Here is a 23970-nt window from a genome sequence, read left to right as displayed (position 1 = left end):
CAACTGGTGGCCTGTAGGCCACACAGCCCACAAGCCCTGGCAGCTGCCTTTCTTGCTGCTGCACTGTGGGATAGGGTCTAGAGGTCTGCAGTGGGGTGCTGCGTGCCACAAGTGCAGCCTGAACAACAGGGGTGGGGGCTTCATGTTGCCAGCACACCTTAATCCTGGGGGACTACCTCGCAGCATGTGACCTGCATGGTGCATGGATCAGAGTCTGGCACCATCTGTGGCCTCTGACCTGCCAAAGTTGGACAACCCTATACTACACAATGCACTGGCTGAGCAGCACCAGCACTTACACTTGTAACAAGAAAGATTCAAAACCTGGAGTTAGTCTTACAGCATCCAGAATAAGCTACCCTTAGACAAATAAACTAAAATCTAAATTTGAAGCTGGGAAAAATAGCAAGGTTAATCAGTGCTGTATACTTTGTTTATATCCCTGAAGAGAGTTGGGTGGCATGGCAAAACAGAAGGCGGTGTAGGACTTTTTATCCCCAAATGCCCGCAGATCTCTCCCTGTGACGCCCCAGCCTCATTCAAATCTGGAAGAATACATGTTAGAATCCCACACCCTTTTGCTTCTCTTATGCCAGAATAAGATCACAGGGAAGTAGAAAAGGCAATTACATTTTGGGCTTGCACTGCACCATTTCAGAGCTTTTCTGTGAGCAGTAGGTCCCAGAAATGCAAAGTCACTGATTTGATTAAAAGCATTTCAGATATGGACAAACTAATTAGTATTTTTGTATAATTTTTTCTTCCTTTTTAGCACAATGTGATGATCTCATCATAAGGAAGCAAAAATTCTAATGCTGCAATGCAACTATACATAGGAAAATTCAGGCCACAACTACTTTGATCTATTTTAAAAGGTAATGTATACGCTTATATTAAGAATGGAACAAAACCATTTTGCAGAAATCATTTTATTTCAACAACATGAAGTTCAACTGAGTATTTTGAATGAAGTATTTAATAAAAACTACTTTTATAAGAATTAGTCAAACCTAATTCATTGCATCAACTACTTAAAACTAAATTAAACATCACAATGTAAATTTTGGGCTAGAAATCACAATACATATATTTTTATCAACATCTGCAATATTTCTGAAACAAAAGTGCAGTAGCATCCAGGGCCCCATAGTGCAGTCTTCTTTGGCACTTAACACAGCATCTTCTCCACAATGCACAAAGAAAGCCATGGTACTTTCAATGCACAGGTTGCAAAGATCTGTCTTACTGGCCTGAACTTGGTTTAAAAGATAATGCCACACTGTTGATACAGAATCTCTGACCAGAAGGTCTAGGACCATCATCAAACACATGGCCAAGATGGGCATCACACTGCAACAGAAAAACAATTTTAATCGTTACCTTCCTGGACACAGATGTCTACGAAATCAGACACCACCTTGCTTTCTACACTGCTATTCCACAGCTATGGCAAGGAGAAACCCCCCTGCAAACTACCCAACATTTCCTTGAGAAAGGGATGTCTTTACTCAGAGAATAAGGAAACCAGTACAAAACTCATAGAAAAAATGGTCAGTACTCAAGCTGCAAAAACACCCAGAGAAATACAAGGTTCTTAAAGGAAGTTAGCTTTTCCACATTAGCAGTAACACACAGTGAAATGCACTCCTTAGAGCAGTGGTCTCCAAACTTTTTTGATCGCGCACTCCTATCAGTAAAAAATTTTTGAGCACGCACCCCAATATATGTATATTTATATAAATATACATCTAAATAGAAATTCTAATATTTTCTTCCTGCACCCCAATGGATTGTCTTGTGCACCCCACTTTGGAGACCACTGCCTTAGAGCACCTATTCCTTCTGCTATTTTATTAGGTGCAAACGAGGCCTATTGCTGTAGCACCATGCACACAACGTTCTTGACCCTTCCACGGCAAGAATCTGTCCATCCTCTTGATAATGCTTCTGGTACTGGAGAGGACCTAGGTCTGATGCAGTGTGCTCCAGAACCAAGATATACATGTAACAGTTCACTGCTATTTCTCTAGAAATGCTTCTTTCTGTGCCAGTCCCCTCCTTCACAGGCAAGATGTTCCCTCAGCAATGTTTTTTTATATGTTACTGTTAGATCTTATCTCATGTCTCTGTATCCCAATGTTTGAGGAAAAAAAAAACATCTCTGTGGTATAGCTGCCCTCCCCTGGTACCTCTGGACAGATCTACTTGCTAACCATGTGGATGCAAAAAGTACATTTGTAAAATTATATAAATGCATAAATAAAACCCAGGGCAAACACTTTCAAAAGCACCTAGGTCACTTATGAAATTAAGTCCAATTGACCTTCAATAGGATTTTGGCTCCTGTATCACAAGTGGTTTTCAAAATTTAACCTATTAACCCTATATGTTGTTATATGTTTAAACATGCATGTGGCAATAGAAAGATGAAGAAAGGAGAAAATATTTAAAAGATAATTCTGTGTAGTCTCCAAACTATATTTATACCTGCTTACAAAGGACCTCCGTGCTGGTTGATCCCAATGAGTTATCTGGACGCTTCATAATATTGGTATTGCTTTCATTTCTGCCACATGTTCCATAGGCCTCAGAAAATGAAGGCCATCCAGTGCCAGAATCGTACTTCTTTTCTGAACTATTAAAGATAGCAGATCTTGTTATTCAATAAAGAAATGTTTCATGGGCATCTTAATTGTTTCTAATAAGAAAAAAGGCTTTCCCTTTCACCCCCTATCTTTCCCCTTTCCACTTTTAAACATTTAGCTTCTAGCTCAGTAGAAATCCTTCCCAGTGCACCACTGCTTCTCTGAGCTTTTTCACCAAATGGATTTCCTGATCCTTCTCCAGAAAGGATTCTTCCTCCTTGCTGATGGCACTGAAAACCCACGATTCTGTAGAAAGCCATTTTCAAGCTCTAAATGGTTGAACACATAAAGTCTACTGAGAGGTCATAGTGCCATGCCTTGTTTACTACGGTACAGCCTCAAAAGAGATTTTGTTTTTATTATTGAAAATACAATAATAATAGAGACTCATTAGTCTGACCTGGCAAACCAGGTTCACATGTCACAGCAACTACTGCTTGAAGCAACACAAGTGACAAGCTGCCACTAAAAATATTTGCTTTGTGGATCAGAGCTTGGCTCATTGCACCAATCGAATGGAAACTTTCTACAATACGATGACGTACTGCTCCTGGGTGGTGGCAACTGGTACCATACAGAGAAATACTCCCTCACTGATAGGCAACAACTGCAAAAAATGATAGCTGAAATAGGTAAGAGACTAGGAAAAGCCTTCAATCACACTTTGCTTAAAAGGTGCCATTCAAAGGAAATTATGTTTAAATTATGTCAAAGGTAACATAAATCAGTACAGTCAGAGTAAAAACTGAAGATTTGATATTAGATGCAGATACAGAACAGCAAGTCACAGAAAGTGCACAACATTTAAGATGACCTACAATTTGTTTGTTTCAGCATAGATTCCTTTCCAGATCAATTTTCAACTCAAGGCACACAAGGAAAAAATGCTATTGTCACTATAAAGGATTGCCAGTGTTCTTTTTAACACGTATTGTAAAATATGAACAAAATAACAGTTTGAGACAAGTGGCAAATGAAAAGACACCTAAAAGTTCCTTCCCTTATAAATAATGCAAGATTGAACCATGACCATAATTCAGAATTGGTCTTTTTCTCAGGACAAGTGATTTACACACTGTGGCAAAAAATCAAGACAAAGGCACTACTATGCTAAATCTGCTGCGGAAGAAATCCCAAGGGTCTCCCACCCAGGTTTATATTCCTTGATCCCAGCCTTCTCTGCTCCCCCAAATCAATGCTCATAGTGACACCTTGTGGTAAAGGGAATTCCTAACACCACTGAAGGCAGCGTCAACAGCAATTTAAAGTATACTTAAGTAAGATAAATAGACAAACGATGGTGGGACATGAAAGATGCAGTGAAGAAAAATCTGTAAGTCTTATTTCAGTGCATCTCAGAAAGACAAACTGATGAATATCTAATGTAACAAGTGTGCAAAAAGCACAGCGTTTGCTTTAATGCAAGACAAAATGTAGCACTACAGATCTGATGGCAGATAAACACAAATAATCTGAGTGGTGTATGTTTTGTAAATAATTGTAGAAGTCTTTTTTATGAGCAATACAACTTTTGCAAGTAATAGAGATGCTGTTAGCAGAGGAATGGCAGAGAGATCATCTCCCTAAGGGCTGCTGCTCATTGCATTACACTGACTAGGCCACAAGGTGTAACTAAACATTAGTTTAAGGCTTGCCACAGATGCACCATGTCTGCCTCCAAACACACAGGCATCTCAGGGGTCTGCTACCTGCCAGGACATACCACAGAGAGACTCATTGCCTCCCCGTCCCCTTCTTGCCTTCTGGCAGCAAGGCTAGGGCCAGACATTACACATAAACAATTTAAGTGATCAGACACTGGTTTAAACCTGTAACAGAACAGATGTTCAGTGCACATAAATCAGTTTGAGAAGGCTGAAACCAAGCTGAGATAAACCTGGTTGAATGTAATATCAGACTTAATTGATTTGGGTCAAACCAGTTTGTGCAATGTCTGTCCCAGATCCCTTGCCGGTTTAAGATAAACCAGACTCCCCCAGCACCCTGATATGCTCTCTGGGCTAGGAGGGGCTCTCTGCTCTACAGCAGGGCTCACCCCTCTCCCTCTGCTCCCTGGCTGCAGCTCCAGCAGTCTCTGCAGGCATCTGCCTGGCTTCTGCTCCCCACCTGCCCTCCCCATTCTTTGCTAAGCAGGCATTCCCCCGTCCCTCACAGACACCTCTCAGCATTAGCTAGCAGACCACATACTGTACTGGCTACCTCCAAGCTGGACAAAGACAGGACAGGTAGCTGGTAATGTCCATTTGTTGTTTTCTTAATGGGGTGAGTTGTTTTCTTAACACTGAGTTGGGTGCGATAAACTTTCCCTGCTGTTGCAGGAGGGGGAGTTCCCCTCCCTAATCAGAACCCCCTGTGGCCATGCCCCCCATCAGCTCAGCCCTGTGCAAGGAAAAGGAGGGCTTCTCTAGTGTACCTGGCATCTAGCCTGAGCCACAGCAGGCATGTGACTGCATTTCCTCAGTCCAGAGAGAACATCTGTCCAGTTACAAACCAGTTCAGCCTAGCCAGGTTAGACTAACCTGCAAAGACTGAATCAATTCAGGCTCAGGCTTTTTGAATATCTGTCCTAGCCTAATGCTTCAGCCAAGCTAGTTCTGTCTGTTAGCTGCCCTAGGAATTCCCTGCTTTGTCCCAAAAGGGGCATAAGCTGTACAAAAGTAAATACAGCCTGCACACTGCCCACAGAGGTGGTAAGGTGGCTGCTGGTCCTGCACTTTCCATCCAGAAAGATCTCCTGCATGATCCAGGGCAGTAGTTTTCAAACTTCCTGACATTACAGTACCCCTTCATATCACTTCTGCTGTGGAACCCCTACCCCTGGCCCTATAGGCCATATGAAGTGATGCAGATCCAGGCAACCCAGCTTGGCAAAGGGGTCATACCACCTCCTGACCCACTCTGCCATTATCCCTAATCTCTTTGTGGAAACCCCAAACCAGGTTCCACAGAACACAGTTTAAAAATCACCAGTCTAGGGCAAAGGCTTGGAGACAATACAGGGGAAAACCCACATGGACAATCTCTGAGGAATGGCCTGAGCCAACATGGCAATCCAGTTACAATATCTGAAGTTCATTAACATCTATCTGTGCTTCTCCTTTTGACCTGTTATATTTCTAAAACACAGGAGTAAGTTTTACATATTGACACATTTCCCTCCACTCCCAGCCCCACCCCTGGTCCATGAAAGATCAAGAAACAACCATATTCCTTATATGGCTTTCTTCAACTTCACTGACTGGCTTTCCTGCATGCATACCAGCCTCTGGCTTCTTTACCATCCATCCAGGAACAGCATACACCAACGGCCGATGCTTCCTCAACCTGACAAAAGGTATTTAAACCCAAAAGCTTGCTAAGAAGAATTTTTCCAGCTATTTGAGTTGGTCTAATAAACCAACTAATAAAATATCAGATTTACCCAAAGAACCTTGTCTAACTATATTCCTTTATATTTATCCCCTGATAATTTACACAGAAGGGCAGTCTGCAAGGACTCTATCTAAAACCAACTGAAGTCTTTTCATTATAGCTCCACTTCAGTCTGGGATCTATCTTCAAAAGTCTAATGGCTAAGCTTACCATAGATGTTTTCTGTTGTTAAAGGATTAGCCTTCTGGGCTACTAAATTAGCTCTAAATAGAGAATGTCCCTATGAGATTTACTAACAGGCATGTCACGGATCCCCTACAGTCTAGAACCCACGTAAATATGGCTGCTCAAGGTCAGATTTGTCCTTTGAAGTATTTCAGCCAAGAATTTATAAATAGACTTTCCCTAAACATATGTGTTAGATTAGCCTTCAGTATGCCATACTTCTAGCACATGTAATTTGCTTTGATCATTACTTTAGCCATCCTGGATACAGTCCAGATAATTCTTAAAAAGTGCTTTTTGCTGTATGCGCCTCAGCTGTAGGTTTATGATTGATTGAAGGTTTGAGCTTTCTTTAAAGCTCCATAATTTGTTATCTATGGATTAAAGTCTTTGTTTCATGCATTTCTAACTTTCTCCAATGAACATTTGGTAGCAGAAATGACAGAGAGAGAGAGAGAGAAAGAGAGAGAGAGAGAGAAGGGTATCTGAGGAGGAAAAAGAGTAAGGATATTTGTTTTTATCCTTAGCTAGTATTCCTGTGCATTTGAACAGTTCAGTAAAAATACTGCTAACCTGAAGTTCTTGTTGCTGACTGCTCAGCTCTGAACACAGTGAATTATTTTCCTATCAAATATTGATTTTTTGTGTTAGGATTGTGTAGATTCTTCCTAAAATAGCTGATTTATGGGGGGAGGTGGGGGAGGGAGAAATCTATGAATTTTCCAGTCTCAAAACGTAAGATTTTGCAATTTTTCCCTCCACAGAAATGTGTCAAGGCCTAATATTTCTGACAGCCATACCCATGCTTTTCTAGGATAGTGTACTGTGAAGTCATGTACACCTTTACTGCAACAAGAGTAGCAGTCTAGCATAAATGCAATTTACACAAAAGCAATTTACACAATTCTCTTCAGTGCTGACCTACATTCATGCTTGCCTGTCTTTATCTAACATCTAGCATCACAGTCTCTTAATGTAAAGGAACAATTCTTATACAACTGGGAAACTTAAAAATCTTCCTTGACGAGTTAGCAGGAATAACTCTTTTAGACCTGTTTTAAGCTTTTCATTTTGTCTGTACAGAGTTTTGCAGGAGATTCTGAAAACATTTTTTTAAAACAATTTATCAGAAATCATCTGAAAAGGTACAAAAGATTAAGCCAAATGTTTGCTTGTATTACATGGACTTCCACACTCATGCAAAAGAGAATTCAGTCTGTTCCCAATTATTAAGAACTCTCATTTATTGATGTGTGCAAGTTCATTTTCACCATGGCCTTTTTTAAAATTTATTTACTACACAAATGTAATATTCCCTTAATTTCCCATCTGAAGGTCTAGTCTGCAATGTGTTTTAAAACATTTATGAATATGACATGACTTCATCCTCATCCCAATATAGCTTTAGTGAGAAATATAAAAAGGCTTCTGACTAGGGCCAGGATTCAAAAAAGAATTCATGAAAGCTAGTTGCTTTGCAAGTGAAATGTGTGCACCTTTTCTCCAATGTGTAATTCAGCAACATTCTGCATCCATGTTCTGGGACATCGGCAAGAACAGACCACACATTTAAAGATGCTGTTACTGCTCCAGCTTAGCATGTCCTCCATTTTGAATCAGATGGGAGTGCTAACATATGCATCCCCGCTTAGGGATTCTGGGATTCACAAACCGGGTGTTCCTGTGCCAAAATCTGGGGAGGGGTCCTACTCTGTTGGTGAACTTTTGTAGTAAATTGTTATTAGATAAAATACAGACCAGGGCTCCCTCGTCTCTGGGCTATAGAGTCAGGCTCCCTTGGGCAGGCATGGTTTCTCTTTGAGCCCATGAATCTTGCACTCATGCTTCCACTGAAACTGCTGCAACGGAAGGGGTGGAAGATGTTTCCAGTCCTGCTTTGTCCAGAGCCTGCTGGTTAAGGCACTTTTGTAGGAAGTGGGAGTTGTAGATTCAAGCCACCTCAGGCTGGAAAAGATAAGCACCCTAACCACTGAGCTACTGTGTAAAAGGTGGGTTATCACTGCCCGGAGAGGGTTTTCACCAGCCTAACTCCAGGAGAAAGGCAAAGTCCCAGATACAACCGTTTCTGCATTTCCTGTCAGGCAGTTCATGCATCCCCTGTGCTGGCTGCTATGACCCCTGATCAGGAGGTGCTTATACATTCTCAGTCAAGTTACAATGATCCAGGATGCAGAACCCATTCTTTAAAATTTCACTTCTAGTTGCATTTACTTGAATGGGCATTGAAACACTGCACAGCATTCCCACGAATAGGCACCTTTATGGACCTGGGCCCATGTCCAAAATACTCTCTTCTGGTTCATTTACACAGAGTAGAACACAACCTGCACATACTGCTCTGTGGCACTCTCTTTGTTCAAACCCTGATTTTCACAAAGTTGCAGTGTGCAATATTAGCAGAGGGGAATACCTGGTGCGCTTGTGGCCAGATTTTCAAAGGTTAAGTATCTAGGTGCCTAAAGATGCAGATGTGCACCTAGTGGGATTCTTCAAAGCACCTACACAGGTTTAAGCACCTAAGATCCATTTATTTAGCAAGACTCAAGCACCAAGACTGCTTGAGTGTATTCAACAATGCCACTATGCATCAATCTGCAACTTTCTCATAGAAAACCCAGACTGTTGGTCTAGGATGGACTAAAGCTGAAATGCTGCTGCCTGTAGAGGACCATGGTCCTGGGCATGACTGCTCAGCTGAACAGCAAGCTCAATGCTACACAGCCTTAGGGACCATATTTTCCCACCTTCCATCCTGGCTCTCTAAGGCTCAAGCTCTTAGTGCCACTATTGTTTTTCCTCCTGGTGCAGTTGTTCACAATCTATTCCTGTAACAACTCACTTCCAGGCTCACAATCCCATAACTGAGACCACTACAAATGAATTTCTGTGGGACTCACCACTCCATCCATTTGGTGTTGCAATCTCTAGTTTGGGGAGTATTTCTCCTTGGCAAATCTGAACACTTGGAGAAACAGTGGAGACCCTCAGTGAGTGACTAGTAACAGCAAACATTCACCGCAAGTAGGAACAACTGCACTGAATCAGACCAGTGTTCTTTTTAATGTAATTTCTGCCATGGCAGGCAAACTGCTTTTGGAGGTACAGAAATTCTGCTGTAGGCAGTTATGGACAGCCTACCCACAGGGAAAATGTGTTTCTTACTCCAGTTCATTGGAAGCTGCTTTCTTCCTGGACACACACGGATTTCTATCCCCTATAAGACACCTGGATGTGTTTTAATCCTTGCCATTATAAATCTGGATATTCTTGATGTCCCTATCAACATCCACACCTTTTCTCAGTCCCACTAAGCTGCTTTTTTCAGGAAATGAGTTCACCGAACTAATTATGTATTATGTAAAAAATAGTTGATTTTCTGTTTTAAATCTGTCATTTTTCAATTCAGTGGCTCCTTGTTTATCCGTTTTGGAAAACGGTAAATAGTGATGTTTAATGAAGCAGGTCTGCACCATTCAGCCTGGCATATATTTTTACCAAGCCTCCTCCTACTAACCCCTAAGGTAAACAATCTCAGTATCTACAACCTCTCCTTGTGAAAACGTGTCCATGTCTCTAATCACTCTTGTTGTCTACCTTGGAATCACATTAGCAGTAACTATACCAGAGTACAACAGCTCAACCTATTTCTACGTGTAGTCTCTGAAGCCAGGCCTTTTCCCCAGCTATAATGCAGCCTCCCACCTTGTTTTTTTAAAATACGTTTTCAGCATCTTGAGTTAAGACTGATGCTTGAATTTGTCTAATAAATTGGGAAGTATATTTGGATGACAGAATATTTGTCATTAACAACCTGAACATTGCATTCTATTTATGTGGACATGACTCCAACAATAATCCTGCAAGTAAAATTCATTAGGTTTGTTCCGCTTCTTTTCTTGTATTACCAGTACATTTGAAATAAATGAAAACACCCATCCATATTTGCAGTCCAACAGAATCCTTAAAGGCTGCATTGAGGACCCTAATTCATCTTTTCTAGATACTTCATAATACCCTAATGACAACCTTCTCAGTATCAAGAACAAGCTGGGCATGTCTACACATTCATTAATGCACTGTAGTTACTGGGCATGATGTTTAGTACCTGTATTACCAAGTCCTAAATCAATGCTCAGTGACTGACATTACTGTGCAGTAGTGCCAGCGCATGCCTTCGAAGTGACACTAATGCACAGTAAACTAATAGAAGCAGTAAAGCACAAAGTTCCAAAAATACCTCAACATAACTCCCAATCAGAGCCCCACCTTTTGTGAACATCTGTGGAACGTTGCTAAAAACACAAACGAATGAATTAACCTTGTGCATAAACTGGCCAGAACAACATGGGGAGTAAATGCAACCACACTTCGAATGGCCACTCTAGCACTTGTTTTCTCTGAAGCAGAATATTGTTCCCCAGTCTGGAACAAAACCATGCACACAAAGATTGTTAATACACAGTTAAATGCAGCTATGCGGATATATCAGGAGCGCTAAAAAGTACCCCATTGCCATGGCTTCCAATCCTAGTGAACATTGCTCCCCCACAGCTCTGCCACGATGCCGCATGCTTGAGAGAATACCATAAGGCCATCAGTAACCCTAGCCTCCCAATCAATCAGGACATCACTACCCCACCACCAGATAGGCTCAAATTTAGAAAACCCTTCTGCAAATATGCCAAGAAGCTCTATGATGATAAAAAGAGCACCGAAGAACAACGGAGGGAAGCCTGGGAAAATACCAACTTGCTGCAGAAATACATTGTCAGCAACCCTACAATTCCCCAGCCAGGATTTGACCTACCAAGAAAGATTTGGTCCTCCCTGAATTGCATCCAGACACTTTACAGAAAATGGGGATACCTACTCCATGAATAAAGAATCAAAGAGAGTCCAGGTCGCGATTGTGGTGCGATTTTTCAAACTGTGCAACACATTGTGAACAACTGCCCAATTAGATCACTGAATGGCGATCTAAAAATCAATCCATGCAGCTACCCCTGAAGCACTCAAACGGTTATCACAGATATTAATCTATGAATTTTGTAATCCTAAAGCATCATAGAAAAGATATTAACTCAGCTTTTGCCATGACACGCTAATGCACAGTAGAATTAGTCTACTGAGCATTTAGCATCTCGTGTAGACGCGCCTACCTTCTCCCATTATTCAGAGAACTGACAAATTCCATTCAGTTTCTTTTTCTCTAGTCTTATGCCCCTAACTTCTCTCTTCTTTCTGATCTCTGCTGAAAATGTATTTCCTCTGCAAAAGGTTGCAAAATGAACTGTGCTCAGAGTTGGATTAAGACAGAGACACTACAAGCATGTGTAGAAGCCTTAGCTATGGGACTCTCAGTTTTTATTTTATAAACATAGGTTTCTTGCCCTCTTAGTTGCAAAGGACCTTGAAAAAGTGACACATGTAAACAATGTAGTAATATCTGCCTGGGTCTGAAGAAGTTTCAAACAACAGCTCTAAATGCTGTGAACAGCCCAATTAATCTCACTGAAGTGTTCACCAATGTGGCCTCAGCCAATAAAGTATTCAGCAGCCTTTACTGTGGACTCAAGAAAGATGTGAACAAACTGAAGCATCCAGTGGAGAGCAACAAAAATTATTAAAGGTATGGAAAACATGACTTATGAGGAAAAGCTGAAAGAACTGGAATTATTTAGTCTGGAGCAGGAGGAAGGATTTTGTAACAGTCTTAAAATACCTGAAGGGTTTTTATACAGATGATGGAGATATATTATCTGTTGCCCTGTCTCCTGTGGTCACAAGAAGCAATGGTCTTAAATTGCAGCAAGGGAAATTTAGGTTGGTGTGGCAGGGCCACTTTAAGGTGCCGGCCACTTTAAGGGCAGAAAAACAGGTAGCAGCCAGGTGCCTGATTACGGCAGCCATTTTGGTCCAGTGAGATAAGCTAGGCTACAGTTTGCTGTAGGAGCAAGGAGGTAACATCAGGCTGAAAGGCTGCTCTGGGAATATAAGGAGGTAAGGGCAGGGGTAGAGGTGACCCCTTGTCCTGGGTAAGATGTAAAACTGCACCCTGCTGGGGAAGGGTAGTCTGGTGGGGCTCCTAGTGGTGTGGGAGCCCTCAGGAAATACCAGGCCAGTTACCTCCCTGGTGAAAGTTGGGTTGGGGCACCTTTATAACCACAGCTCTGCATCCCTGGTGGTATCCTAATGAGCAGGGGGAGCCCAGGCTCGTTAAGGAGCCCCAAGGCAGAGCTCAGGCTGGAGAAGGGGGCCACACACAAGCAACAGGGGAAAGCCTAGGGGCATGAGTGAGACCCCGAGTGAGAGGGGCAACTATTAGGGAGACCCTGGAAGTGTGGGTCAGTGAGGAAGCCCAGTGGAGGCGTAGTGGCCCAGCGACGGGCCAGGAGCGAAATATGCCTCCAGTTGTAGAATCGCTCAGTCAACACTCAGGTGAGGGTAGCAGGAGATACTCAACAGACTGTGCTGGGGCTGACCAAGGTGAGGAAAGCTAAGCCCAAAGCTGGGTAAGGCTGGGCAGGATGAGTGTGGCCCTAAGAGAGTGCAGTATGAAAGAGGCTGGGTGAGAGCCAGAAGACTGAGCGGGACCCCGGTGAGAGAGGGGTGGTGTGTGAGTGGCCCTCCGGGGCTGTAGAGGAGAGCTACAACTGCATGCCCAGTTTGTTCCAGTCATAGGCCAGAGAAGTAACACACACAGAGTAACATCTACAAGGCATGGGCCCATGGAAGGGAGGCTGGAGTGGATATTAGGCCCTTGTCAGCAGGTCAAGTAATGGGTAGCCTCCAGCCTTAGTAACAACTCTCATATTTTTCCATCAAGGCGTGGCAGGAAAGCAAAGCCCCAGGAGCAGGGTGGCTGGCAGAGACCTGGCCACCCTGTTACAGTTGGACGTTAAGAAGAACTTTCTCATAATGAAGTTGGTTAAACTTTTCGACAGGCTACCTAGAGAGACTACAGAAACTCCAACCTTGGATGTTTTTATTAGCAGCTTAAACAAAAATTTAGCTGGGATGGTTTAATCAGGGATAATTCTGCCTTGAACAGGGTGCTGGGTTAGATGACCTCCTCCTGACATCCCTTCCAGTCCTGCTTTTCTCTAATTTTGATATCGGCTAAACAAGAGGACTCTGCAGAGAATCATAGAAGATTAGGGTTGGAAGGGAACTCAGGAGGTCATCTAGGCCAATCCCCTGCTCAAACTAGACCCAACTAGATAATTCTAGCCAGGGCTTTGTCAAGCTGGGCCTTAAACCTCCAAGAATAGAGATTCCACAACCTCTCATTGCTCCTTGTTCTGTCACCTGCCATTACTGAAAACAATCTAGCTCCATCCTCTTTAGAACCACCCTTCAGGTAGTTAAAGGCTGCTATCAAACCCCCTCTTAGCCTTCTCTTCTGAAGGCTAAATATGCTCAGTTCCCTCAGCCTCTCCTCATGAGTCATGTGCCTCAGCCCCCTCATCATTTTCGCTGCCCTCCACTGGACTCTCTCCAATTTGTCAACAACCTTTCTAGTGGGGGCGAAAACTGAACACAGTATTCCCGATGTGGCCTCACCAATGCTGAATCGAGGGGAATAATCTCTTCCCTTGACCTGGTGGCAACATACCTACTAATGCAGCCCAGTATGTTGTTAGCCTTTTTGGCAACAAGGGCACACTGCTGGCTCTCATTCAGCTTACTGTCCACTGTAACCGGCAGGTCCTTTTCTGTAGAGCTGCTGCCCAGACAGACAACCCCCAGCCTATAGCAGTACACAGGATTTTTCTGTCCTAAATGCAGGACTTTGCACTTGTCCTTGTTGAAGCTCATGAGATTCCTTTTGGCTCAATCCTCCAGTTTGTCTAGGTCACTCTAAATCTTAGCCCTACCCTACAGCGTATCTACTATTCCCCCCAGCTTGGTGTCATCCACAAACTTGCTGAGGGTGCACTCCATCCCATCTTCCAAATCGTTAATGAAGACATTGAATAAAACTGGCCCCAAGACTGACCCCTGGGGCACTCCATTCGATACCAGCTGCCAAGCAGACATTGACGCATTGATCTCTACTGTCTGACTATCCAGTCAACTTTCTATCCACCTTACAGTCCATTCATCCAACCCATACTTCCTTAACTTGCTTGCAAGAATGCTGTGGGAGGCTATATCAAAAGCCTTGCTAAAGTCAAGGTATACCACATCCACTGCATTCCCTGCATCCACAGAGCCAGTCATATCATAGAAGACAATCAGATTGGTAAGCCATGACTTGCCCTTTGTGAATCCATACCGAATGCATATTTTTGGCCTACTCACTACAGCAGACAAACTCTGGTAACTAGCATAAGCCCTGGGAACTCCCTACTAGTACCACCCCCACCTCTCCAGACAGAACTCTTGATGCTACCCATGAGGAAAGGAGGAGGAATACTGTTACTGCTCCAGGTGAAGAAAGAAGTAGGCTTAAACCTGCTACATTTGCCACTATGGAATGTGAGGAAGCCCCTATCGCCATCTCTCCTCATGAGGGGGCAGGGTCATAGTTAAAAAGTAAAACCAAGATGCAAATAAAGAATGAATGTCATGATATGCCTAAGGCCCCCAAGGGCCTTAGGCTGACCATGGCTGTGCCCCATTTTTACACTAATTATAACTCACCTGAGCACAACACACTGGTTCAACTTGTTTTGAACTATGCTACAAGCCTCTTGGCCAGTAACCACAATTTTTTTTGTTTGTAATGTACTAGGCCCACTGTTGGCAGACAGATGAACAGTCAGAACTTTTTTGAGCATCTTAAAAGATCTTCACCTACAATCTATGCTACCACCACCATCTTGGAAATCTTATTAACAGTGTTTAGCTTGCTCACATCAAAGGGTTTTTCTATGACATTGTTCCTATTAAGTATTACAGTGTACCTCCTGTCAGTGTGTAAACTGGTCAGGACAGCCATATGCATTGAAATGTCAAGATTCTTACCTGAAGAGTGGGGCATTACAGCAGACACAGTGGTACATCCCTGGCTCAGTGTTATTCAGATAGATTCCACTAAATGGCTAAAAATAAAAAAGTATTAACAACTTTTAAACAAACAACATCTCAAACAAACATGCAGGAGTCAGATTTAAAACAAGAGAAAAACATAAAAGGTGGCTTCTTGGGGGAGGAAGGGGGGCAGCTTTAAAGAATAAACATCATCAGTGAAGGGAAGCCATTGCCTTCAGAGCTTCCCTGCTACAGTCAAATGTGTAAATCATCCAGGTACTAGGTAACTAGGGCAAAAGTCATGACCTTCTGCAAGCATGTGAAGTGTGTAACATCCCACTGAGCAAGTCACTTATATTGAGTTCCACTACTTCAAAGCCCACTACAAGTAACATACAGCCCACCCGGGAGGCCTGGAACTGTGATCCTTATTTTAGAGATAAGGGTCCAGATACAGGTTACACCGGTTTGTGCACTAGCACATAGCAAGTCAGGCCATGTGAAGCTCAGGGCTCCCAGTTTTAGCAGTCTTGAGCTCTACCAAACCACACAGCCTCTCAGTTACAGAATGAAATCCAGCATAGTGACATGGGGAGAATGTAATCTTGCATGGAAGGAGTCAACAGGTTCTCAGCTGGCTGATCTGGATGGAGTATAAGAGGGGAAGAGGATGTAAAGAAGGCTACTCTGTGGGGAAAAGGTGTTCTCTCCTCTTCCAGCTGGCAAGGCTGGAAAGGGCCCTGTGACCATCAGCCTGTGGTCTGAGTTGATTTGTTCAGGTTCTGAGTTTTGATTTTGGAAATAAACCAGGACCAGGAGGAGGTGGCAGGAGTAAGATGTAGCTCTGACATTTATTTTTCCAGTTCACATGTGCAGGAGTTAAAAAGAGGTACAAGACCAATGGCCTGTCTAGTCCAGCTTTCTGTCCCTAACAGTGGCCAAATTTATAAATGCTTCGGATGCAGAGAAAAAAATCTTACAGCTGGCAGCTGTGTGAACAGTAGCCCCCAGAGAAAAGTTTTTTTTTCTTAATCCGCCAATCCATAAAATGGTTTAATCCCTGAAGCATGAACACAAATGACATATTTTTCCTACCATTTCCTCCCCCTGGAAAGGCATTCAATCTCTTCCTTACCAGTTCAGTTCCTTTTTCTCTTGTGACATAGAACTGCTCTGGAGTCAATTTTTTTTGCCAGTTGGTGGCAACGGCTGTTTCATCATATCTAGTCAGTGACCCTGCACCTTTAATTGGAAGGGGGAAAAAGCAACAACATAGATTTGTATCTTTAAATATATCTATTCTTTTTTTACAACCAGAATCTGTTGCTCTCTTTCAACCTCAAAATCACACTGAAATTCACATTGCTCAAACAAAACCCAAATAAACTAAATACTGAGGGGTTTATATGGGGATATTCATAGGAAAGGAAAGCAGTCTTGGAAAGTGAATACCAAGCACAAACACAGGAAAGCAGGGGCTGTGCTGTGGAGTGAGAACTTAATGCTTGCTTCCATCCTATTGTAGAAAGGTAGGGCTGGAAGGGACCACTGGACATCTACTTCAACCCCTTATATTCTAGGGTTGTGACTGCAGTCTCTGCATCTGTTTTGCTGTGCAGAGTCTACCCAAATTGGAGTCTGCGTAACTAGGGGTTCCATGACCCTCCATCAGCGCGCCATTATCTCAGCCCACCGCTCTGGCTAAGATCAGCATAACGCCATCTTAAGCGCTACTCCGCAGTTGCTCCTTCCTTATCCCTGTGTACCCATGCAGAATTGAGAATATGAACCTCATAAACCAGAGCCAAAGCTGGCATAGATTTTAGGCTCATTTGCAGACCATCAAAGCTAAAGGGATCATAAAAGATCTTACTGAAACCCCAGCAGGAGTGGTGCTGAAACATGCCAGATATGTTGTCTTCAGAGCAGCTGCTTCCAATGCCTTATTCAGAGAAGGAAACAGTCAGCGACTGTTAGTGACAGTCAGTGACTGGAAACAGGAAACAGTCAGCGACAGTCAGTGATTGGGTAGAACCAGTGTATCTAGGGGGGCTGTTGTGTATTTGAAGGGGCAAGCTTCATTCCTTTAATGATAAAGCCTAGTACCTTAATGATAAAGGAATGAAGCTTGCCCCTTCAAATACACAACAGCCCCCCTAGATACACTGGTTCTACCCAATTACTGTCAAGTATCAAACCTTCTGTCCGGTATCAAACCTGCGAGCATGATCACAGAGAATCTAACCAAAAACAAAATAAAACTAGACTATCAGGCATATGGCATAATGTGGATTCTGGCCAGGCTATGGTACTGACCTCACATTAGTACACTGAGATGATCTCCCCCATCAGTGGACAGAAGGCAGATGTCTATCCTTACTCTCCTGGATCTCACTGCAGCATTCAACACTGTCTATCATAACATACTACTATCCTACCTGGGAGATGGAGGGTGTCCTGGCTAAAATGGTTTAATATCTTCTGTCCAAAGATATGAGATGGGAAACTGCACTCCCACTACTAGACACTTCATTTGTGGAGTTGCACAAGGATCAACTCTCTCCTTCAGCCCCATTCAGGTTCTACAGGGAGCCACTAGGTGAACAGATCAGATGACATGGACTCCAGCACCAACAACATACTCTAACTACACTTTAGTACAGAGACCATACCATTGCCACAGACACAGTGTTTGGACAAGATCAACTCATAAATTAAGATCAGATGAATCCTAGCAAAACAGAGAAAGAGATAAAAAAGTGAAGTATATTTTGAAGTACAAACAAACCTCTGGCTGAAGGTGCATACAGATAAATGCCAATTCAGTCCATGGTTTACAGGTGTTTCAGGATTCTTGCTGGCACTAAGCTCCCAAAGCACACATCTACGGCACTGTAGCAACACTTTAGGCAACGTAGCGTCAGCAGGCAAAAACTGATGCTACAACTATAGCATATCACTACAGCAATGTAGTGGCTAAAATAACTGTGTGCTTAATTGATGGAGCAGTAACAATGGCGCAATAGGGGCACATATAGATACACCTACAAAGCAGCACCAGCAAGCAATGCTATCACCTTTAACTAACTAGCACAACAGTTGGCAACATTTTCTGGCAGCAGCAGTTCCAAGATCCACTGATGCTAGAACCTGGCTGCTACTTCTCCCCACCACCTAGCCATGACACAGCATGGGCAAAGCCACCCACCACTTGCTGCCTAGGTGCAGCACGGCATATGCAATGTCCCCTGCTGCCAAACACCACTGAAGTGCCAGTTCTGCAGGCCATATCCAATGGCACCATGGGCCAGATCCAGCTTGAGACTGGACTGTAGGCTGTTGATCTCTCAGCCAACGGACTCCCTCTCATCCTATCAGATGATAAACACATGTATAACTTGGGCTTGGTTATTATCTCCTGTTTAGACTATAGCAATTCAATACAGTTGGGCAGGAAACAAGAACTCAGGGAGCTCCAACTAGCACAGAAGAGTGTATCATGTCCGCACTGTAGCAGGTTGCTCCAGGTTCTTCATCCCTGTCTTTCACACTACACCAGTGGCTCTCAACCTTATTAGGCTCATGGCACCCCTCAGAAAATGTCAGCTCTTCGTTTTTACACATTTTTGACCATGGAAAAATAATACAGCAATTTTTCTATAGCAAAGAACTCAGCATAATCATATTTACACACCTAACAACATGCCATGGCACCTGTTTGAGAATCACTGCTCTATACTGACTTCCTGCAGAATACAGAGTTAAGTTACAAGATCTTGCTCCTAGTCTACAACATTCCCAAATGGGCTGTGGCTAACACAGAGATTTAGAAGTAGCTCAAAGCCCCAGGATGAGAACTGTGGTCAAAGCACAGTGGAACTTTCCATCCTAAAGGTATGTAGGTCTTGTTTGGAGCTCTCCCAAAGGCCAGCAGAACAAGCACTCACAGGAACTAAGGACCATCATAAAACTTACCGCCTTCATTCCCTGTATGAAGCCACTTTTCTCTGATCTGACTTCTCAGACACAGACCCACAGCAGTTTGTAAATAAAAAAACAAAACCAACTCCTTACTGGAACAAAACACAAAACCTGTTCATATCTTCCATTCTTTTGACAGTGTTACAGTGATGCTGTCGCCATGATGGTCCAGGACACATGTGAGAGGCAAGGATTCTTGTTGGTGCTAGCTTTTATTGGACCAATTGTATGGCTGGTATAAACATAGGAATCATAGGCCTAAAGGTACTGTGATACCTGAAAGCTTGCCTGTATCTATATCAATGATACACTTGGTCCAATAGAAGATTTTTACCCATAAAAATTCCAACCCTGTACGTACAAATTCTTCTGCCAAGGGAGAGGACAAGAGATAGCGAACTGCATGTGACAATGGTAAGTCACATAACTGAATAAAATAGTGAAAGGTGATGAGATGCTACATCAATGAGTGGTACAGTATTTATTGACTGTAGCATCTCACAGCCATAGTTATGAAGCATGGCCTAACAGTATCAGGCACTGTGCAAAGAACCTAAAGAGAAGAGCAGAGAAGAACAAAGCCACACTTTCCAAACTTGCTGGACAGTGTTACCTGCTCACCAGGCAAGAGTCTCAGCTGTACCAGTCCATCTCCCTTGTCCTGCATGTAGATCTGCCATCAAAATATGGCTGCTCCTAATCATAAATGTGCTTGGAACAGCTGCCCAAGCTCATCCATGGGTTAGAAGTCACACAAGTACAGAGGAGATAGATCAGGGGTGTCCAACCTTTTTGAATGTGGGGCCGGATCAGGAACTTTTTATCACCCAGTGGGCCGGCAGGAGCAGGCGCTTGCACAGCCTGTCCAGTCCGGCTGTGGTCTGGGGATGCAGGGGTCAAGGGGTGCTGCCTGACCCCACCGTGTCCTCCCTGCCACCTGGGCAGCCTTGAGGATGCTCCCACACCTGCGTGCCCGGGTTCAGCAGCCAGGGGGACATGTGGGGACTCTACGGGGGGGTGCAGATGTGCAGGGACACCCCTCTGCTCCCCAAGCAGCAGGGGTCCCTCCCTCCCTCCCCAGGGCCCGCGACTCACCACCCCCAGCGTGATGTCTGCGGGTGCGGGGGGGGATGCGGGGAGGCGGGAGCAGTGCCGGCTTCCCGCCCCAACCACCACAGCAGCAGCACTCCCGCAGGCCCAGCCGCAGCATCCCTCCTAGCCAGCATCTGCGCCTCCTGTGCCCACCTGGTGCACCATGACCTGCTTTAGCCCACCTGGCTGACAGGGACCAGCTTAGGGCGGGGCCGGCATGCAAATGAGGAAGGGATGGGCAAGGCTAGGAACAGAAACCCTGCAATGTGGGAGAGCGGAGGAGCTGGCATGCAAATGAAGAAGGGAGGGGTGGGAAGAGGAAGGGACACTGTGAAATGAGGGGGGATGGGGGGAGCGGCACTGCGTCGGCAACGTCAAGCTGACGCAGTGCGCATGGGAACCTTGTCCCTTCCCCAGCCCTTCAGGAATCTGCTGAGGGGCTGGGGGAGGGACAAGGGGTGGGAACGAAAGTAAACTGTTTACTTTCGTTTTCCATCGCAGCACTGTGGGCCTCAGAAAATGGCTTGGCGGCCCGCATGGCGGCCCGCAGGCCATGTGTTAGACAAGCCTGGAATAGATGGTAGAGAAAACCTGAGCACAGTCCCGTGATTCATCCCTCAGACATGGAGAAAGAGCCAAGAGTACCGAGTCACAAAAGCATCAAGTACCAATTCCCCTGAACATATTATTGGTGAGAAACAAAAAAGTGTCAGCACGGCTGCTCACAAACTGAAGGTCTCATTCTCAGAAATGTACTGAAGCATTGAAGTATTTGGTTCTGGATCATCTATGAAGCTGATCAGCTACAATTGGCTGTGGAAAAAAGCCATGGATGAACGGAACGTCTTAGAAATATTATTGCTTCCCCTGCTTGGCAGCAGTCTGGGATTTGAGGCAGTGACCACATTAGTACACTTGGAACCGTTCATTGCTGCATATGGAACAGTGACCGCAGAGCCCGACGGATAAATAGTGATCTCCATGGCCAACTCTGTGCAGAGGTGAGGAAGGTAAATTAAGGTGAAGAGGAAACGGTAGACTATGGGACAAACAGGAGAGGATTGGTGTTTTATAGATGCATGCTCCATAGATGGTACTGATTGCCCATTACTGATTAACTTTTACAAAGGGATTAATAATCTAAATAGCCTTTGGACTTGGTCAGTGTCATTAAGGTGACTCCGGACTGGAGGCTCTAGGAATGGGATGCAGGGCAGACAGCAAGTCCACATCACAAAAGACACTTCCCATGGCACCCACTGTAGAGGGCAGAAGGCCCAGTGTTAAACCAGGGGTGGCCAACCCGTGACACGGGCAACCCCTATATGTGCCACGAGGCAGATCAGGGGGAGAACTGGCAGCACAATTGCAGATAGGGTGCAGAGCAGCAAATCAGGCAGAGCAGCAAGATCAGGCAGGGGAAGCGGATGGGGGTGGCATGGGGGAGGGTGTGGGGCTAATCTGCAGCCCAAGAGGCAGGTTCTTGCTGCGCTAAACAGCCTCTCCAAGCTAGGACTGGGCCAGGCTGGGATAGCCCTGGAGGGGGTTGGGCAGGTGAGGCCAAGGAACAAGGGCTGCAAATGCAGAGTGGTTTCTCGGGCCCTCGGCGAACCAGGCCCTGGCGCTCTCCAGCTGCTGAGCCAGCAGCTCCTGTCCGCCAGGGAGAGGGGCGGCGCCCAGCGCCGGCTCCAGGGGCCCAGGCGGCCTCACCCCCAAACACCGCTTCAGTGCAACCCCCGTGCGCCCGGCTCAGCCTCCCCAACTCCCGCCAAGCCGTGAGACTGGGGACCCCGACACCCCCAGCCCGCAGCACGCCCCTGCCCCCGCGCGGGGGAGCTGGCGGGTCCGAGGCCGGTCGCGGGGGGAGGCTACCTGAGTCGGCGCTGGCGGCGCGCACGGGGGGGCGCGGGGGGGCGCGGGGCAGCAGCAGGCGGGGCAGCCCGCGGAGCAGCCGCGCCATGCCGCGGGCGGGGGCAGGGGCCGCCGAGTCCGCGCCGCGCCGCCTCGCCTGCAGCCGGGGCCGGGCCGGGGAGGGGCGCGCTGGGGCTCCGCCTCGCGGCTCCGCTGGGGCCGAGCCGGCTGCCCGGGCGCCCGGACTGAGCGGGGGCGGTGCCCCCTGGGGGTCTGGCGCCGCCTGTCCGTCGTGCGGTGGTGTGCGCGGCGCGGCGCTCCTCACGTCTCAAACACCACGGCTTTCAGCTCCACTTAAAAATAAGCTAGAAGCTCTCCTGACCGGCCGGGGGCTCAGGGCTGGATGATACTGTCTGCCACAGAGCATCATTAGGATGAGTTAAAGGCAGCTGGCTTTAGGGCTGTGAGAGGGAGCTTCGTGACCGGGAGCAGGGGTCACACTGTTGAAGAAAAGGCGTTGGCTGAACGTCCAGGGCATGAAAAACAAGATCCCTCCTGTAACACCTCTGAGATGAAGAGTTTGGAAGGGATCAGGAAGATCATAATGAGCCATGAAGTCAAGTGGCTCCCTCAGCCTGGCCTGGCTAGAAATGCTCCTGCTGCCAGGTCGCTGGTTTTAAAATTTGGGGGAAGCAGGAATCAAGAGACAGAAACTTGGGGTAACTGCCATGACTGGAGTATCAATGCTGAGGTGTGCTCATTGTTTTACAGTGCTAGGTTTCGGGGAAAAGAAGGTGATACTGTATTTATGTTAGGAATTAACATAAACACAACAGGCAGTTTTTGGAGAGCATTGGGGACAACTTCCTGGTGCACGTGCTAGAGCCGCCAGCTAAGGCCTGTGCTTTTTTTGACCTGCTGCTCACAAACAGGGATGAATTGGTGGGGAGTGAATGGCAGCTTGGGCTGTGGTGACCACAAGATCACTGAGTTCAAGATCCTGAGGAGAGGAAAGGAAGAATGAAGAGCAGTAGAGTAAGGACCCTGGACTTCAGAAAAGCAGACTTCAGCTTGCTCAGGGACCTCATGGGCAGGATCCCCTGGCAAGCCAGACTGAGGAGGAGAGGAGTCCAGGAGAGCTGGCTGTACTCAAAAGAAGCCTTACTGAGAGTGTAGGAACAAACCATCCTGATGCGCAGAAAGACTATCAAGTATGGCAGAAGACCAGGTTGGCTTAGCAGGGAACTCTTCAGTAAACTAAATCACTTATAAGAAGTGGAAACTTGGACAAGTAATTGGGAAGAGTGTAAGAGCATTGTTTGAGCATGCAAGGATGAAGTCAGGAAGGCCAAAGCCCAATTGGAGTTGCCTTGAGCCAGGGATGTGAAGGGTAACAAGAAGCATTTCTACAAGTATATCAGTAGCAAGAGGAGGATCAGGGCAAGTGCGGGTCCCTTACTGAATGGGGTAAGCAACCTTGTGACAGAAGATGCAGAAGAGGCTGAAGTGCTCAATGCCTTTTTCACCTTAGTCTTCACAGGCAAGGTCAGCTCCCAGACTACCACAGTTTGGAGAGAAGATGAGCAGCTAACAGTGGTGAAAGAACAGGTTAGGGACTATTTAGAAAAGCTGGACATATACAGGTCCATGAGGCCAGATGGGATGTACCCCAAGGGTGCTGAGGGAGTTGGGTGATGAATTTGCAAAGCCACTGGCCATCATCTTTAAAAACTCATGGCGATCAGGAGAGGTCCTGGGTGACTGGAAAAGGGCAAACATAGTGTCC

The 23970-nt window shown here is 45.4% G+C and overlaps 1 protein-coding gene across 1 annotated transcript; it reads right to left on the bottom strand.

Annotated features, from left to right (window-relative positions):
- Positions 1-913: 913 nt before the first annotated feature.
- Positions 914-22399, bottom strand: MSRB2 (methionine sulfoxide reductase B2). The gene is made up of 5 exons (XM_090047320.1): positions 22206-22399; positions 16396-16502; positions 15255-15331; positions 2488-2635; positions 914-1350 (listed from the first exon to the last, which is right to left on the bottom strand). The coding sequence occupies exons 1-5, from the start codon at positions 22291-22293 to the stop codon at positions 1243-1245; spliced, it is 528 nt and encodes a 175-aa protein (XP_089903446.1). The 5' UTR covers positions 22294-22399; the 3' UTR covers positions 914-1242.
- Between the last annotated feature and the right edge of the window lie 1571 nt (positions 22400-23970).

This window comes from Crocodylus siamensis, chromosome 5 (assembly GCF_052110815.1).
Source record: "Crocodylus siamensis isolate JL-2025a chromosome 5, ASM5211081v1, whole genome shotgun sequence".
NCBI classification, from domain to species: domain Eukaryota; kingdom Metazoa; phylum Chordata; order Crocodylia; family Crocodylidae; genus Crocodylus; species Crocodylus siamensis.
The sequence above is the reverse complement of the archived record's forward strand: the minus strand, read 5'-3'. Positions and strand labels throughout refer to the sequence as shown.